At 35.7% G+C, this 17,310-nt stretch overlaps 3 protein-coding genes across 3 annotated transcripts; 1 reads left to right on the top strand and 2 right to left on the bottom strand.

The window, feature by feature from the left end:
* Window positions 1–2,222: 2,222 nt before the first annotated feature.
* On the bottom strand, window positions 2,223–7,277 carry LOC137732021 (mitogen-activated protein kinase kinase kinase NPK1). The gene is made up of 17 exons (XM_068471305.2): window positions 6,727–7,277; window positions 6,602–6,643; window positions 6,225–6,290; window positions 6,029–6,139; window positions 5,867–5,947; window positions 5,700–5,777; window positions 5,530–5,612; window positions 4,922–5,003; window positions 4,693–4,793; window positions 4,499–4,538; window positions 4,202–4,261; window positions 4,042–4,088; window positions 3,737–3,962; window positions 3,417–3,653; window positions 2,974–3,287; window positions 2,821–2,888; window positions 2,223–2,650 (listed from the first exon to the last, which is right to left on the bottom strand). The coding sequence occupies exons 1-17, from the start codon at window positions 7,078–7,080 to the stop codon at window positions 2,550–2,552; spliced, it is 2,091 nt and encodes a 696-aa protein (XP_068327406.2). The 5' UTR covers window positions 7,081–7,277; the 3' UTR covers window positions 2,223–2,549.
* Window positions 7,278–10,101: 2,824 nt separating this feature from the next.
* LOC137732150 (peroxisomal adenine nucleotide carrier 1) lies at window positions 10,102–12,820 on the top strand. The gene is made up of 5 exons (XM_068471451.2): window positions 10,102–10,536; window positions 11,436–11,667; window positions 11,850–11,996; window positions 12,107–12,267; window positions 12,411–12,820. Exons 1-5 carry the CDS (start codon window positions 10,394–10,396, stop codon window positions 12,697–12,699), a joined length of 972 nt encoding a protein of 323 aa, XP_068327552.2. The 5' UTR covers window positions 10,102–10,393; the 3' UTR covers window positions 12,700–12,820.
* A 1,277-nt stretch (window positions 12,821–14,097) lies between these two features.
* On the bottom strand, window positions 14,098–16,294 carry LOC137732250 (putative GPI-anchored protein At3g06035). The gene is made up of 2 exons (XM_068471553.2): window positions 16,074–16,294; window positions 14,098–14,869 (listed from the first exon to the last, which is right to left on the bottom strand). The coding sequence occupies exons 1-2, from the start codon at window positions 16,156–16,158 to the stop codon at window positions 14,340–14,342; spliced, it is 615 nt and encodes a 204-aa protein (XP_068327654.2). The 5' UTR covers window positions 16,159–16,294; the 3' UTR covers window positions 14,098–14,339.
* Window positions 16,295–17,310: the final 1,016 nt, after the last annotated feature.

Raw genomic sequence — 17,310 nt, 5'->3', positions numbered from 1 at the left:
ATGTCCCTATTTTCCAATGACAAGTTTATTTTCCAATGAATTTTTGACAATAAAAAAGCACTTAACCCCATCCTTTTCAATAGAAAAGCTGATTGAATGTAACAATAATTTTTACTTCAAACTACAGTTTGATTGTGTTCTTATTTATTTGTAAGGAGTAATCTTTTGATTTCAATTCTCATGAATAAAGAGTTCAACATCGAATTATTAAAGTTAACTCATTATATTTTTTAGCCCAAATCTTCTACTACTTGATATAAACATATCATTGGATTCGAAAGAAATTTTTTCCTTCGCCTTCAAAGAATACATTAGGTTATTTTCAAATGATCTATATAATCATCTTGTTGAGAGCTCCAACGATCTTGGCCTTTCACATCAAGAAGTTATCATTTCATTTACCAACAAAAGAAAGAAAAAAATAATGCCCACCGCATCCGAGACAAAAATAATGATTTAAAAATTCAGCCCCCTTTCCCGCTATATGTTGGTTTCATGAAGAAATTTTTTAGTGAGATCGCAGTGTTCAGTAAACTAAATGTTATAATACAAATAGTTGAATAAATATATAAAATTATACTATTTACATTATGATATTTGATGTACCCAACTGAAAAACAACACACTGAACCATTTCTCCTTTCTTTGATCCATAAACTTTCTGCCATTCAAATATTCAAAGGTTGGGAAAAATGGAGACTTTAAACCTGCTTTAGGTTTTTTGACTCACCTACTAAATGCTCACACACTCGATAGTTTGTCTGGGGAACAAAAGGAACTTTTAAAGATTTTTTTTATGATTTTTTCAGAGGGAAAATCATGGTGATGAGTTCAATGGTCAATTCCATACCTAAATTAGGGAACAACGACGGTACATACAACGCGGGGGATTTTATGTTTCTATATTACCCACACTAATAATTTCTCACCCAACCCAAGTTTCTTGACATTTCATCTAGCATCTCCAGAAGCAAAGTTAGATTTGTTATGTCAGACCATCTTCAAATGAGATGTCAAATTATAAGAGTTAAACTACAATTGATGGCTAATGTGGCAATTTGAAATCTTATATCAATTTTTGTACTTTTTCAACTGTTAAATGTTATTTTATTATTTAAATAGAACTTTAAATTGTTGTAATTATTAAAAAATGTTGAAACAAATTTTTTATTGGTTGAAATGTTAGTGGAATAAGGGACTCACCATTAAAATGAATTAAAAATAAATTTGATATTGATGTCAAATTTGACTCTAAGTCACTAAGCTTTCAAATCCAGTCAGCAAATAACACTTCAGTTGAAAAGACTTTTAATGTCAAATATGCACAATGGCATTGCACCAAGGATTTTGACATTTCCTTTGGAGATGCTCTCACCTAAGAAAAACGCATATGAGCTAACAACCCAATTAGCAAAATAAAGAATTAGCACTACTGACCTTGTAAATATATAAGGTCAGCTGCTACTTCAAGTTAACAAATTGGGTTGTGCAAGTTAACATAAAGTTAAGATATTAATATTTTAAGCTGAAAAATAAAATTTAAAGAGTTTTTTGAAGAGTGAGTTAGAGTGACATATTTTAGCAATGACACTTTTAAAGAAAATTTTTGCTAATTCATTTGTGACTAGTCATGATTGTTTATATGCAATCAATAATTAAATTAGTAATGTTAAGGAGACCAAAATTTTAAACTAAATGAAGTGTCACCTATAAGAAACAAGTACGTTAATTGACACTTAATTAATAATCCAATCATCTACGACCACATCATTTAATTTAAAATTTTGGTTTAAAAATGTATTGACGTTTGTATGTGTTGCCTTGGGGATTACTTGGCTAGAAATAGACTTTGTCATTCTTGTCACTACATGCATTTACAGACTATTCCGAATGGGAACAATTTCACTTTTTTAAAAGTGATCTTGGGGTAGAAACGGACGCTGAAAAAACACTATTTACACCAGAAGTCACCTATTTTCATGTGAATATGGTTTAGTTTATAAAATTTTAATAAACGTAAACAAAAGCTAATCAAACATGGGTACTTAAGCCAAGGCTTATTTTATAAAATGACCCAAATTGAGGTTTGGGCTCAGTTTGTTTCACGTTCATTCCTTTTCTTTTTCTTTTAAGGCCCTCAAATGCAGTGGCTTCAACAATTTGATCCAAGAAATTTGCATTTTGGTAAAATATTCAATCACCCCACTGACAAGAGGAATGCATGATAGAATCTGCAGCATACTATATATTGAAATTTTATAAAATTCATACAAACTCAGTACTTCATGTCTCATATCCAGCAGTAAGATACAAAGGCCACATAAATTAAAATCAATACAAATCACTGGTTTTGTGACGTTTTCTGGCTGTGCTGCATGAGACATAACGCAGCAGGCAGAAGGTTGCACGGCCTGTTACGGCAAGGGGACCAATGCAATACTGGACAACATCCTTACCGAGTGCGTGCATACTGTGGGCTCCCAAGCAAAAAGCATAACTTATTTCTATATCATGGTAAAATAGATACAAGTGAGGTACATACATACACTTCATTTTCCAGGGAAAACCATCCCTAGCCGTTCTCTTTGTCGACTTTGAATTTTGTTTGGGGATGGCGTATTCGTTCCTGCACCAGCCTGCCACATCATCTCTGCATCAAGCCAGTTCCAGTAAGATTTATGTGCTATATACTAAAAGAATCATATACGGTCACCCGCAAGTTTAAAAAGAGAGGATCGTACTAATCAAAACAAAACAACATACATAAATACAAAACAAATCTTAGTTATGCCAGGTTGAAAAATACAAATGAAAACTTGCCTCGCTTCCTCTCGAGCTCTTCGTCAAGCTCTTGTTTCCACTTTCTTTGCATCTCAGAAAAGCTTGCACTGAAATTAAACCCATCTCCATTTGGTTACAGCAGAATAGTGCAAGACATAAGGTATGAAAAGGCATCAAACACCAAAGACAAACCTCAGACTAAATGATTCTTTCTGATCATGAGGGAGCTCTTTCCATTCACTAAGCTGAGGTGGCTGAATTTCCTGCAAGACTCGGTCATGTACACCACTGGCATTTGATACATCTCTTGTATGTTTCCCAGGGCCTGCAGCATCAAATGCTGTAGAGAATCTTCTACTAGGTGCGCGACTCGGTGATTTACTTTTAGGAGGTAAGTTCAGATGCTTTGAAACATGTTCACGATTTGCATTTCCAATACCAGCTGCATTCAATGAGCTACGGAACTCTTCATATAGAGGTGTTTGCAGCTTCTTCAATTCTAACGCCTGATTAGGTTCATGGAGCAAGTTTATTGCATTAGAATCCTACCACACAAACTCCGAGAAAACATACCATTGTTGAATGATTTCACCACTAATTTGCACAGGAAAGAACTCAGCAGACATGAATAGTACCTTTTCATCCAGGAAGGCTCTTATTTTTGACTCTGTAACTTCCTCATCCTCTTCAGCTGCTGATGGCCCAGAAGGAAACGTGAATTCAGTCTCCACCTTTTGGGATGCTCCAATGCTCCCAGAAGTCTCATGTATTGTTTGACAAGGGGAGAAGTTAATTCCACTTCTCTCCGTTTCCAGACTTTCATCAAACTTGCATGACCAGTCATCATTTGGTTCACACATGGGATTGAAACTCTATTTCAAACAATCACATCACTCATCATAATTGGAGTTCATTATTCTGAATGATCTAGAAGGACAAGGAAAAAGTTCATTACCTTGTTTAATTCATCAGGTCCAACCACAGATCTAAATTTTGCAAATGAACCAAGGACAATGTCATCCGTATCATCAATCTGACACATGTCGTTGTCATCATTATTGGAAGGTCCCCAGCGGGAGCTCCCTCCTGAAAAATTCCCTGGATATACAGTTGAGCACCTAACAGAGCCAATATCACAAATATCCTTCAAGCCGGCACAGGTAGACCTTCTGATCGAAGGGCTGTAGTGGTAATAAAATTAGTAGAGGCAAGATTGTCAACCAGAAATAAATTCCAAAACGATTAAATGATAAGACTTACAAGTTCTTAAGATCTGTCCCAGGTGCTGCCATCTCGTTTCCAGCTTCCTGATAAAACTAGTTATTAACTAATTGTATTGTTATTAGATAATGAAGATTGTAGAACAATGATCAAACAGATAGAATAGTTGAACCAATAAAACTAAGTCAATTATACCAACCATAAATGAAGCACGAAGTACTGGACGAGGTTCCTGATAATCCCCAATCACAAATGGATGCTGCACATGACCACATATTATTTCATTAGTGAAAAAGAAGAAGAAGAAAAAGACCTTCACAAGCGACCGTAGTTTTAGATGGACACGATTTATTTATTTTATTATCCTATCTTTGACATAATAACTAGGAAGTCAAATATCTATGATTGAAAACTATGACGCATCTGCTTGTATGTAACGCCCCATTCCTAATTACACTACGAACTAATATGCAACATTGTATGCATTCATATTTACCTGCACTAACTCTGACGCAGAAGACCGTAGACAAGGTTCCCTGCCACCAAAATATGGAGTATAAGAGTTAAGGAAAAATATAAATAGATGGCATTTGTAAAAAATTTACATCTGCATATTCTATCTAGAGACTGAAGTATGTTTAGCTCGTACAAATGGAAACAATTAGGGAAAAATAGAATTCATAGTTGTACTTCTCTAAGCATTTTAACAGAAAATCCTTTGCCTCAGCAGAGAGGTGCTCGGGGATGGGTGGATGAGATTTTGTTGTTCCAATATGGAAAAGAACAGCAACCTAAAAAGAAAAACTCGTAATCTTAGTATCCAACCTCTTCGATAAAACCACACTAAATTAGAAAAATTCTAGTCATGTTAGACACAATAATCAAACTATTAGTTGGCTAAAGCAGCTTGAAGGGTTACCTCCTGATACTGTTGGCTCCATGGAGGCTTTCCTGTAGCCATCTCAATCACAGTACATCCAACGCTCCATATGTCAGCGGAGCTAAAAAAACATATTCAAAACAAATGAGATCCAAGCATCAGAAACATAGAGTAGCTGAATCCACTAACAAAGATGGCACAAATCATCAATGAATGAGAACATGCTTCTAGTTGGAGGTTAGGATGAGAAGTGCGCTAAAGGTTGTACCATTTCTTGTGTAAACAGACTGTATACAAAATATCAACATCAGTGAACCTTATCTAATTAATATATGCACAACTGAAATAGAAGACTTGTAAAACCAGTCCTGGAAAAAAGGAACACACAAGACTGCAAAACAAGTCTCAGTAAGGTACTGGAAAAAAAAACTTTGACTAAAAATAATGGCTAATGCAGAAAACAAAGTTCATAAACAATAAAACAAATAGCAAAGGAATTATCACAAAATAGTCGACTCTATTAAACTTAGTAAAGATACTTCAAATCTGAATTAAGAAACACTTCTAAGTTCTAATTGACATTGTATCAAGATATAATTGTGAGTAGTGTGACCATCCTCAGCGTAAAAATTAGTAGTTGTCCTTACAAGCTATGGCCAGTCTGAAGAATAACTTCAGGCGCCATCCAGTATGGAGTACCCTTCATTGACTTGGCACCATTTATAGTAGCCTGTATCAATAAATGAAATTGCTATTGATGTGTATGAAAAAGACAATAAAATCATTTATCCATAATACATACTAAAAATGTCATTACCAGTTCAACAACTTTCTTTGATGCACCAAAGTCAGCAAGTTTAATGCACCCTTTATTATCCACAAGGATGTTTGCACCCTATATGAAGCATGCCCATGATTAAATGACAGAGAGAGGTCACCTCGTACTCCAACTGAAAAGATTAAACAGTTCAAATGGGGAGATACCTTGATGTCCCTGTGCATAATTTCATTCTTGTGAAGGTATTCAAGACCCAATAACAGCTGCTTTGTGTACATTCGTATAACCTGCACAAGTAACATTTTCAAAATGTAAAATTGATATTCCAAACACCAGATGTCAATCACTTGGAAGTAGTAAATACTTACAGACTCAGGAAAGGATCCAAATTTCCCCAAGAGGGACGATATGGATCCACCCGGCACAAACTCCAATAGAATATTCAATGAATCCTCCTCTCTAGCAGTCCCCAAGTACCTCTAAATAACAACATTGAAACAGTAAGACAGTAAGTGATCACCATCACCATCACTTCCATTAAAGAACGAAAACAATCGTACTCACAACAATATTTGGATGTGAGAGATTCTTAAGAAGCTTCACTTCCTCCTCCAACTCTCGAATGTGAGCCTGATTTCATTAGTTTAGAAAGACAAAACTGCAGTCACTTAGTCTCAAACTGAAAATTAGAGTTCACATCTGAAAACATATCATTCAAACTATTAACAGTAACTTAGCACACAAAAAATGAGGTCATTAATATGCAGCCAAACAAAGAATACAAATTTATCACCGAAATGCTTAGTTTATTCAATTAATCGCAATTTTTACTGCTTCCAAATGCAAATTAAGCAATCCCCAACAAAAATTACAACTACTAGAATCTAAAAATTAAAACTTTGATAGAAAGCAATGAAATTTATGCAACATCAGAATCATGCCTGTGTCTTCTCCTTTGAAGCACTGTTTTCCGCAATCAACACCTGTAAGAATCACAAAAGCATCAAAACCCCAAATCCATTACCAAGAAACCGAATTCAATCTCGAAATTAAGAAGCAGGCAGACCTGTTTCACAGCGAGAAGCTCTCCGGAATCGAGGTTCATTCCCATGTAAACCCGGCCAAAGGCACCGGACCCAATCAACTCGCCCTTCCGCCACCGAATCGCCGGTGCGTCGTCTTTCGAAGCAACCGGAGGAAGAGCACAAACCGGAGCCTTGGATAACAGTCCAATTCGCGAATTTCGGAGGCTGGAGCGGACCTTCCCCACCAGGCCACCAAATCCTCCTCCTCCCCCTCCGCCTCCTACCTCGTCCCGGCGCGGAGGCCGAAGCGGCAGGGACTCGCGTATCAAGCCGACGAGGCCTTGCATTGGTGTTAGCGTTTTCTTTTTAGGTCGGTCGTTGGGGCTCATTGCCATCGGCGGTGGAGCTGTAGGGTCAGCAAGGCTAGGGTTTTGTGAGGTTCATTAGTTTCTTGAAATTTGGTGGTGGGGCCGCGGAGGGGTTGCTCTGTGGGAGGAGGAAGGAGAGAGGAGAGTTGAAAATTTTGAATGGAGGGAAAAGGTCTGGGGCATCTGTTTTCTCTATAATTCAAAAAATAAAAAAATAGATATAACCAAACGGTCACCATTTGAATGTGCCTTATTATTGTGTTATGAATTACAATGTAAACCATGATTATTTTGGATAATTCTATTAATAATTTTCATCTAAATAAAAAGTTTTAAAGGAAATATATTGTCACATCCCAACTTGGAATGTCTACCTAGTCTCCGAATCAAGTTGTGTTGCCCAACATCCGGAGGGTGATGAAACCATAAAGTGTAGTGATGTGGAAGATATAAATAAATTTAAACCTAAAATTGCCTAAATATAAGGGTGCACTTGTGAGCAGGAATGAACATATTTCACACGTGATGTCAGAGCATAAATAAAGTATAGTAAAAATTAGAATAAGAAGTATACCATCAGAAGTAATCTCTGATATCAGCGTTTACCAGAAATCCTCATCGACACGAACACTGCCACTAAATCCTGGAGGGGTGAAAAACAACGGTGAGTGGGCCTACAAATAAAGCTTTGTAAAACTTTTTGAAATCGTAATAACCCCTCGCCGTAAAACAAGTACAATTTATATATATATATATATATATATATATATATTATGTATGGTATGAAAAATACTTACCGAAGCTAGTAATATCTCAAGAATGCAATGTGTCATGACATTCGTAAATAAACACATAACGTCAGGTAATCACATAATTTCGCATAAACAAACATATCATATTAAGTGCTCATTGACATATGATGACACACGAGTTTATGCATAGATATTCTGACATGAACATGACTGGGTATAATAATGATTTACGCTCTAGTACTACAATCACATGAAGACTGGCGTTATACGCATCACATAAAAGTCTTAATTGCCTATAGCAATATAGGACATGACTGGCACCTACAATGGATCCAAAGTGAGTGTACGGTGCAATGTGAACATAAAACTGAAAGACTGGCCTTGGCTTGGGCGAGTACTAACACCAGTGCAACACATGATGAGCAAATAACGTAAATAGATAATTCTAGTCAACATAACCCTATTCATGACTGCAAGTATAATTAAGACATCCCATAATAATATGCATACTTGTGCATCCTGCATGATTCAGAATAATTTCATAATTCTCAACATTATGACCTTTCTTATAAACGTTAATTTAATTATGGTAATCATGTAGAAAATTTATTATTAAATATATATGGGAAAACTAAACAAATATATATACTATATAAAAGAAAAGACCTGCTCACATATACTTGCGAGGTTGTAGCTGTTCGAACTAGGAAAGTCAGAGTCTCCCATAGTAATTACACCTAAGCATAATATTTGGACCAATTAGTAAAACTTAACTAAAACGACTAAACTTGGGAAAACGAAGTGCTGATTTGGAATTAAAGTGTCGAAATACGCTACGAATGGTCTCGGGCAAGTTATTACATATATGAAATGAATATTCTACCGTAACTAAAACGACTAAACTTGGGACGAGTTATTACATATATGAAATGAATATTCTACCGTAATTATCCAAAATAATCATTACTCCATATTTTAACAAGTTCATAAATTAATAATTATATATTTTTAATTTATGGACTATAACTCTAAATAATTGAGTCAAAATTCATGGACCAATGTTTTTATTTTCTCTTTTAAATATCTGGCCCAATATTTATCGAAGGGAAGGGGATCCTCTCCAGATCCCTTCCTCTTAATCCACCAAATCGTGGAATTCGGAGATCCTCTGATTTGGTGGATTAGAAGGAAGGGATCTAGAGATGATCCCTTCCCTTATCGAAGATGTTAGATGTAATCCTAACAACTTTTAAGGTTAGTAAGAAATATTTTAAGAATCAAACAATAGGAAAATAAAAATTCATTACCTATCGATTGTTGAAGTCAAGTTGCAATAATAGACAGTCTTTTTATCATTAACAATCCTAGTTTAATACATTGATACACTATATGAACTCTATATGAAATAGTGCATATTCACGTTTTGGTGAGAAACTTCCACATTTAAGTTATATGATGACACTTTGTAAATGTTTTTGGACAAAAATTTTCATGCACCTGTTTATCATGTGAAGTTCTGATGGCTCTGCATACACGATGGAAAAAATTTGAGACACTAGAACAATAAAAATTGTTCTACATCTTTCAAACAACAAAGTGAAATTGAAAAATTAATAGACATAACTAGTTAGTCTAATGGTGCATTTTCTCAATATTGAATGAGATCGGCTTTCGGCGGCTCATCCACATATTTGGGATTACTTTCGGGAGTCAAAGTAATGTTTGGTAGCCATAAACAATTATGATGCATTCGACGAAAAAAGACTTACAGCATCTTCAGCCGATGAGTTAAATCTACGAGTGAATGCCACTTAAAGCATCACAAAACACTATTTAGTTGAACATTGCAATTGAATTTTCTACTTTAGACTAAAGTAATTTTACTTTTTATTATTGCTTTTTAAAATCAGGTTTTACGTTTATTATTTGAAAAAAAAATTGATATTGTCACATAAGTCTTCAAATTAACATTTGACATTTGAAAAATAAAAGTTATTTATAATGAGTTATGGTGTATCGGAAAAATTTCTCGAGTGTTTTTGGCTATCAAGAGGCACTTGTTAGATACTTATTACAATTTCAAATGATTTTCTTAATCCTTTAATTAAAGAGTAATGCAAAATAAACTAATTTTTTTAGACTAATTTTCAAACTACTAAAAGTACTTTTAACAAAAGTTTTTGAGTATATCGTACGATCAGTTTTTATTAAATACTATTCATATTTAATTTTCAATAAAAATATTTAAAATAATTTCTTACTACATGATATATGAGAATTCTCAAATCCAATAAACAGGATGTCCTCATTCACGGTTCAAGTCTCTAGAGATAGAAGACTGTTCACGTTTCCGTTTCCCGAGAAGATTAAGAAACTGTATGACCAACCCATCCCAATTGGCCTCTCACCGCTCACTGCATCGCTTTCAGTTCCTCACTAACTGCCCTGCACCCGCACAAAACCACACCATACCTCCATATTTACGGACCTGCCCACCCCAGCTCCCCATGAATTACATTCCTTTTCCATTCCCCTAAAATCCCAATTCTTTTCTCAGCCCAGGATTCCAATTCCCCAAAGAGAAGAGGATGGGATTTGATCTGGAATCAGTTGCAGAGGCAACTTCAGGCGCCATTGGAGCTCTGGTCAGCACCACCATCTTGTACCCTCTCGACACCTGCAAGACCAAGTACCAAGCTGAAGTCCGAGCTCAGCATCAGCAGAAATACAGGTTGTTTTTTTCAGCCTCTTTTATTTTCTGGGTTTTTGTTTTTATTAATTTGGGTCTAATTGTTTGTATGCTTTGCGCTTTGTTGTTACCCATATTCTATATTTTAATGGGAATGTGATTACCTTTTGGGTCCTAAGGTATATAATTGCGTGTATGATTTGAGCCTTATTGTTACCCATATTTCAAATGTAATTGCAGTTTATCTTATAGGCTGCCATGTTCAAAGTTTTAAGCTTTTGGCTTAGTCATTTGCTTGAATTGGAATGCAGATTAAGTTCAACATTTGTGCCAAATAAATTGTCAGTCGTGCTAACTTAAGATGAAAGTCGAACTAGAGTTGTATTTAATTACTCTTTGCGTGTCCGATATCTGAAAAGATTATTCAATGATGAGCCTGCAGTTGTGTATTATGCCTTAAACAATATTTTTTATATGATTATGCCTCCAAAATGTGATCTTTCTAGTGTTTTTCATGGAGGTACCCCCGTAAGAAAAGCAATGAGATAATTCCATGAACTAACCGTTGAGTAACAAACGCTAGCGAGTGGTGATTTAATGTGTACTTTTTTTAAAACCAGCTTTATCACCGAAGAAGTGATTTTTGTCTCATATGTTATTTAGCAGAGCGGTATTCGGTGTATAAGCTGCACCTGACCTGACAATATGTTGTGTATATCTGTCTCCCTTTTCATTTTGAACTTGTTTCACCTTAGAAGGTTAGGAAAGAAAGAAGGAAATTTCCTTCACTGTAGGAAGCTTTTCCAATGCTTCGAAATTTCAAATATCCTTAGGTTAACCATGGAAAGATCAAGTCTTGTTTTAAATCTAACAAGATATGTCCAAAAAAACTTTTCTTATGCAACTTTCATCTGAATGTTTTTTTTTTTTGGCATTTGCAGGAACATTTCTGATGTTTTATGGGAAGCAATTTCTACCCGTCAGGTGCTTTCTTTATACCAGGGCCTTGGGACAAAGAACTTTCAGTCCTTTATTTCACAGTTCATCTACTTCTATGGATACAGTTTTTTTAAGAGGTTATACTTGGAGAAAAGTGGAAATAAAAACATGGGAACAAGAGCAAACTTAATTGTTGCAGCTGCTGCCGGGGCTTGTATGGTCATAGTGACACAGGTGAGTTAGAAAAACAGTATGTCCCTTTACTAAAGATATGCATGTTAGTCGTGGGCCAGTTAGAGTCAATAGACGAGTTCAAAATCGTATGCTATCACCGAGCAAAGAACTCAGTTTTATTTTTTAGTTACTAATTTTAGTCCTTACCATATGATGTTAAAGTTTCTGGGTTTTGCTTGCAGCCCTTGGATACAGCATCCTCAAAGATGCAGACAAGTGAGTTTGGAAAATCCAAAGGACTCTGGAAGACGCTTTCAGAGGGAACTTGGATTGAGGCATTTGATGGTCTTGGCATATCTCTTCTTTTGACATCTAACCCATCTATCCAGGTACTTAAGTTGACGCTCTAGTGTACGATATACCATATACAGGCTATTATAATTGATTGAAGATGCTAAAATGATAACTTAATTTGAATCTTTGAGCTGTTTTTGTACAGTACACAGTATTTGATCAGTTGAAACAAAGACTTCTGAGGGGGCAGCTGAGAAAAAGAACAGGTACAGAGTCATCTCCAGAAGCCCTTTCTGCCTTTTCTGCTTTCGTATTGGGCGCCGTCTCAAAGTGCATTGCGTCCTGCTTGACATACCCAGCCATCAGGTGGATATTCAATTCTACCAATCTTCTCTATGCAACACGTATATAGTTTATTTGTAGTCTTTACAGGAAGCCGGAAAAGCAGGGTTTTGGAACTGATACATGTCGTACCTCCCTTCATATATGGCTTTCATGTACTGCGACAGGTGCAAGGTCATGATTCAAGCTGCAGAAGAAGATGAAGAGGGCAGCAACGGAGCTCAGAGCGAAACTCAAAAGTCCCAAAAGACAGTTTCAGGTGCATTTTATGCCATTTGGAAACGAGAGGGGCCGTTGGGTTTCTTCAAAGGATTACAGGCGCAGATACTGAAAACTGTGCTGAGCTCGGCATTGCTTTTGATGATAAAGGAAAAGATCACAAAGACAACATGGGTCCTTTTGCTTGCTCTAAGGAGGTATTTGTTTGTGAACAAGAGCAGATTAAAGAGCGCTTGAATTAGCGATGACAATGAGAATCAAATGCATGAAGCGAGTCCTTGTATTAAACGTGTATCATTGGATTTGTTCACATTTGGAGTTTTACATATCGGATTCAAATTCAATAATGTTGGTCGAAGCTGGAAAAGTTTAGTTTCATATCAGCAAGGAAAATATGGGTTAGAGAGGACGGTTTTTCACTTTGATGTATCTTTTGGCTTTTTAGTCATCCTGTTCACTTAGATTGTCAAAAAATATCCAGAAAAAACCAATTACGTTCTGCAAAATAAATCACTTAATTGTATAAATACAAACTAATTGAATTCACACTTCTGTACTTGTTTGGATTCGCACGTAGCAACCACTGTTCATTATATGTATACATATACATATATATGTGTAATTGTAAACACCAAAACAATTAATTTATTGTTATTGTGAGTCTAATTAAGACTCTGCTGATAAAATATTAAAAGACAAACCTCACGTCAGTGTCAGTTTTCGGGTATTGCCATTGGTCGAGAGGAAAGAGACTGCAAGAACAAAAGAGAGTTAAATGGGTACCCGTTTGCAAACATAAAGCATGGTTAAATTGACACCCCTTTGTACTTACGTATAATACTCATAACAATCGTGTATTTATTTAAACAATTACCCATAACAGTTTAAATACCTATAACTGTAACCATCAATTGTCAGTTACCCATACTCGGGTATTTTACCCATCCTATGTACCAAGATTCTAAAAAACGCTAAGCGCTAGTCGGGCGACGGGCTAGCGCCTAGCGTCTAGACGGATTTAGGTAAATTTCTTGTATATCTTGTAAATAAGTGCATATTGATACTTATAAAAAATTATACTTGTATGAAATCCATGGATAAGGTAATAAAAGAATGATAAAATGCAAAAAAAGTATCCAACAAGTTCAAAATTTAAAAACACATTAAGCATATATGCCATATAACCATAGTGAGGAGTATTGTAAGATGACACATGTATAACAAGTTCACAGTTTAAAACAATATAAAATGGAAAATAGGAGGAAAATAAGGGAATTTAGTAATGTAAACTAATTATCTTTAGCATCCCGGAATTTAAGTTGATACACAACACACCTATTCTATAAAATTAACAAAATTTCAAGGTATAATTAGAACTTAGACTTTAAACAAATTCACACAAAAAAAAAAAAAAAAAAAAAATCACCCAGCCACCTAGCACCGCCCAGAGCCGCCCCGATTTTTTCCAACCGTTTTGCACAGAATCGCCTCGGTTCCAAGGCGCCTAGCACCTAGACGGCCGTCTAGGGCGTTTTTTAGAACACTGCTATGTATAATATAATCTAGTGCAAATTTTATTTAAATACTGATTACAATGCAGAAAATGAGCACAGTTCATGTATTCAATCACAAAACTTTTCGAAAAATTGAAAGCTCAATAACAACGATGAATCGATGATACACATGTTCAACAATCCAGTATTAGTTACAAGACACATCAAGTTATGGAAGTAATATTTCGCTCTCATAGGAAATTCATGCATCTCCTATGTCGAAAATGCTGAAAACTTGTCTTACAGCAGCATCCTTCGACTGAGGTTTCTCCGTAAATGCAGCAATTGCCAAGGAAATATGAAGTGTACGGAGATCCGCTTGGTTTACAAATGAAAGATAAAACCCATTAGTAGAAATAGCAGGTAGGGAACCAAACTGATCTTGGAAGCAGAACCGGCAGAATCTTGTGCATCTGGTGAACTTTGTGCAGTCACAAAGCTTCCTTCTGGTGTGCTGGTGGTCAGAACAACAACAATCCAGTTATCTTCAGAGCCAATTCCAATTCCAGTAAACTTGGTGTCGTTAAGATTATCAGAGTACTGAGACTTCGTGAAGTTGGTAAGGACCAGACTAGGAACAAGGCTGGGAACGCAAGCAGGCATTACGACCCCATCTCTTGTGTTAGAGACATTCAGATGGCATTTGGCTAAAAGTTTTGGGTAGTCGGAGAAATTAGGTTCAGTGCCTGGTACTGTGTTGGAGCCTGTGGTGTTTGTACAGGGTTGATTTTTGAATTGCTCAGCCATCTCATCAGCAAGGCACTCTGCGTTGGCATTCTTTGTAAGGGCCGTTAGGTTCAATGTGGCAGTCCTATAGCTGTTGATGCCTTGAAGAAGACTATCTTCTTCATCTACTGCAAAAAAGATAGACCGAAATTTGATTGTCAATATGTACAAGTCAAAAGGGTGATACATACTTCCACTAGACAATCATGTGGCAGTGTACAACATAAATTTGAAAGTTAACTTTCGGTTGTCAAACCAGAGCTCTTCTTTGAGTTTTACCCTGAATATGCTTTAGGGTTAGGCAACCAATGTATTTGTTCTGCGGTTGGTCTATTCCACTTTATCTTCTCGATACAGTCTTGTATAGAATTAGGGCTCGTTTGGGAAGTGCTTTTAAATGACTGATAGCGCGTTTAGAGAAAATGTTTATGGAGTAAATCCTTAGTAAAAATGAAAGTTAATCCAGGAAAAGCACTTGAAGTGCTTTTGGAATCCAAAAACATTTTCTCTAAAAGCGCCTTCAGTCATTTAACAGCACTTCCCAAACTAGCCTTAGTCCCAAGAACGTATACCTAGCTTTCCTCAGTTTATGGAACTAAATTTAGAAACAGCATAGCAAATCCATGTTTAATGAACAACGCAACTTTGTAACTAATATTGACAACCCTTGGTTGTATATACAACTGAGGAACTACGAGTCTGCCCAAACTATGCCTATTTTGTATCGTTCCAATTCTATCAGATGTTCCCAAACTAAGTCTATTTTTTGAAATGCAACTATGCCTATTCTGTATCGTTCCAATTTTATCGGATATTCCCCAGCTATGCCTATATTGTATCCTTCCAATTTTATCGGATGTTTCCGAAGGGGAATGAAACTCAAGAAAAGAACGAGTCTCATACAATAACACAAGTCTATGGGATCTCTTCCTAGTAAATACAGATCATTGATTCATCCAGGGAGATGCAGAGTGTAATATTGTAGTTTTCCCACAACATTCAAGCAAAAATGCACACGCTACAAGTCTACAATTACCTACCCATTTGCAAAGAACTAAACCCTCAAGATCCAGTAAGATAGTACACATTCTATGTTGTTATTTTTTCAATCCAAATTAATTAAACCCAGTTCAATATCCTCTAATCAGATCTCATATGAAATGGGGTTTTTTTTTTAAAAAATAATAATTTTGATAAATTAAACAAACCCAAATTAGAAATAAAATCGTAAATGTAAAATATAGAAACAGAATACAGAAACTCCACCATTGTCATAAAGCCTCAAGATTTGGAAGTTAATTAAAGCTGTTGAGCAAAAGCATAAAACTTTACCTCCATCGCATTTGACCTGGTGGCTCAACAAAACAATGCAGGAAAGGAATAGTGGGAGGAGGAGGAGACCCAGCGGAGACGCCATTGTCGGCGGAGCTTGTGGCGGATTCTTGCGAGGTCAGATTAATGACGGTGGCGGTGGAGAGATGTATAGTCTCTGGGAGTTTGCTTTTCTTTCTGTTGCTTTAAGTAGAAGCTAAAACTGGAAGCAGACTTTACTTTGTTTGACGAAGATGTGACTCCTAACTGGGCGTAACGACGACGTTTTTCGGGTGAGCCTTCGCGGCCTAAACCGACTGTGTTTTGGAATCGGATGCTAATCAAAAGTTTGGTCTGTCCTTTGGAACCAAAATTAGAAGTAACGTTACACCATTTTTTATACTACATTTATAAATGAACACGTTAATTAATATTTAAATAATAATGTTTTTATTATTATCGGGAAAGTAAACCATTTAAACTTGAGGTTTTGTTCTGGTTATTTTTTTTTGTAGTTGAAAACATCACAAGATGAATGGAAAGTGAAAAATAAAGCAAAATGATTTCTGATTTTGATGTTTTTTTTTTCATCAGATAATATTCCAACCCATTTTAATTTATGCATATCGAAAAGAAATGAGAACTCGAAATTTTTTTGAGTACATCCCACAAGGGGAAGTTCGAAATTGAATATAAAGTGGTACATTACGTTAAAGATAATGTTATTCACACACATTTTTTTATTTCTTACACAATTATGTTAACTTTTAGTTATTGATCTTCTTTAATTTATTCGATTGAACATCGAAAATTGAGAGGAGTATATAAGAAACAAAAGTAGGCATGTGGATACATTACCAATGGCTTAGTTCATGCATTTCAACTTCCGTAACTTGTTTATTAATTTTGGGTTTGAAAATTATGAGGAGTTCATTTACAGAGAGTGCTAGTTTTAGGAGTTGTGTCAAGTACGTTGTCTTGATCAATGATAAATGGATTAATTTCATACTCAAGAGAACACGACCTTGGCCAGGAGTATACATTTGTCCATGAATTTCATAGCGTATATAAGTCCATGTAGTTTTAATTGTTTTTAATGTTAACGTTGAAAAAAGTATTACTAAAACGAGAGAGGATCCTCTTTGTGAGGATCCCGAATATCATTCAATCACATGCGTTGTATATCGTGCGGTCAGTTTTTATCAAGTATTGTTTATATTCAATTTTAAATAAAAAAATTTACAATAATTTCTGACTG

Source organism: Pyrus communis, chromosome 16 (assembly GCF_041283825.1).
Source record: "Pyrus communis isolate YQ-2024b chromosome 16, ASM4128382v1, whole genome shotgun sequence".
NCBI lineage: Eukaryota > Viridiplantae > Streptophyta > Magnoliopsida > Rosales > Rosaceae > Pyrus > Pyrus communis.
The sequence above is the reverse complement of the archived record's forward strand: the minus strand, read 5'-3'. Positions and strand labels throughout refer to the sequence as shown.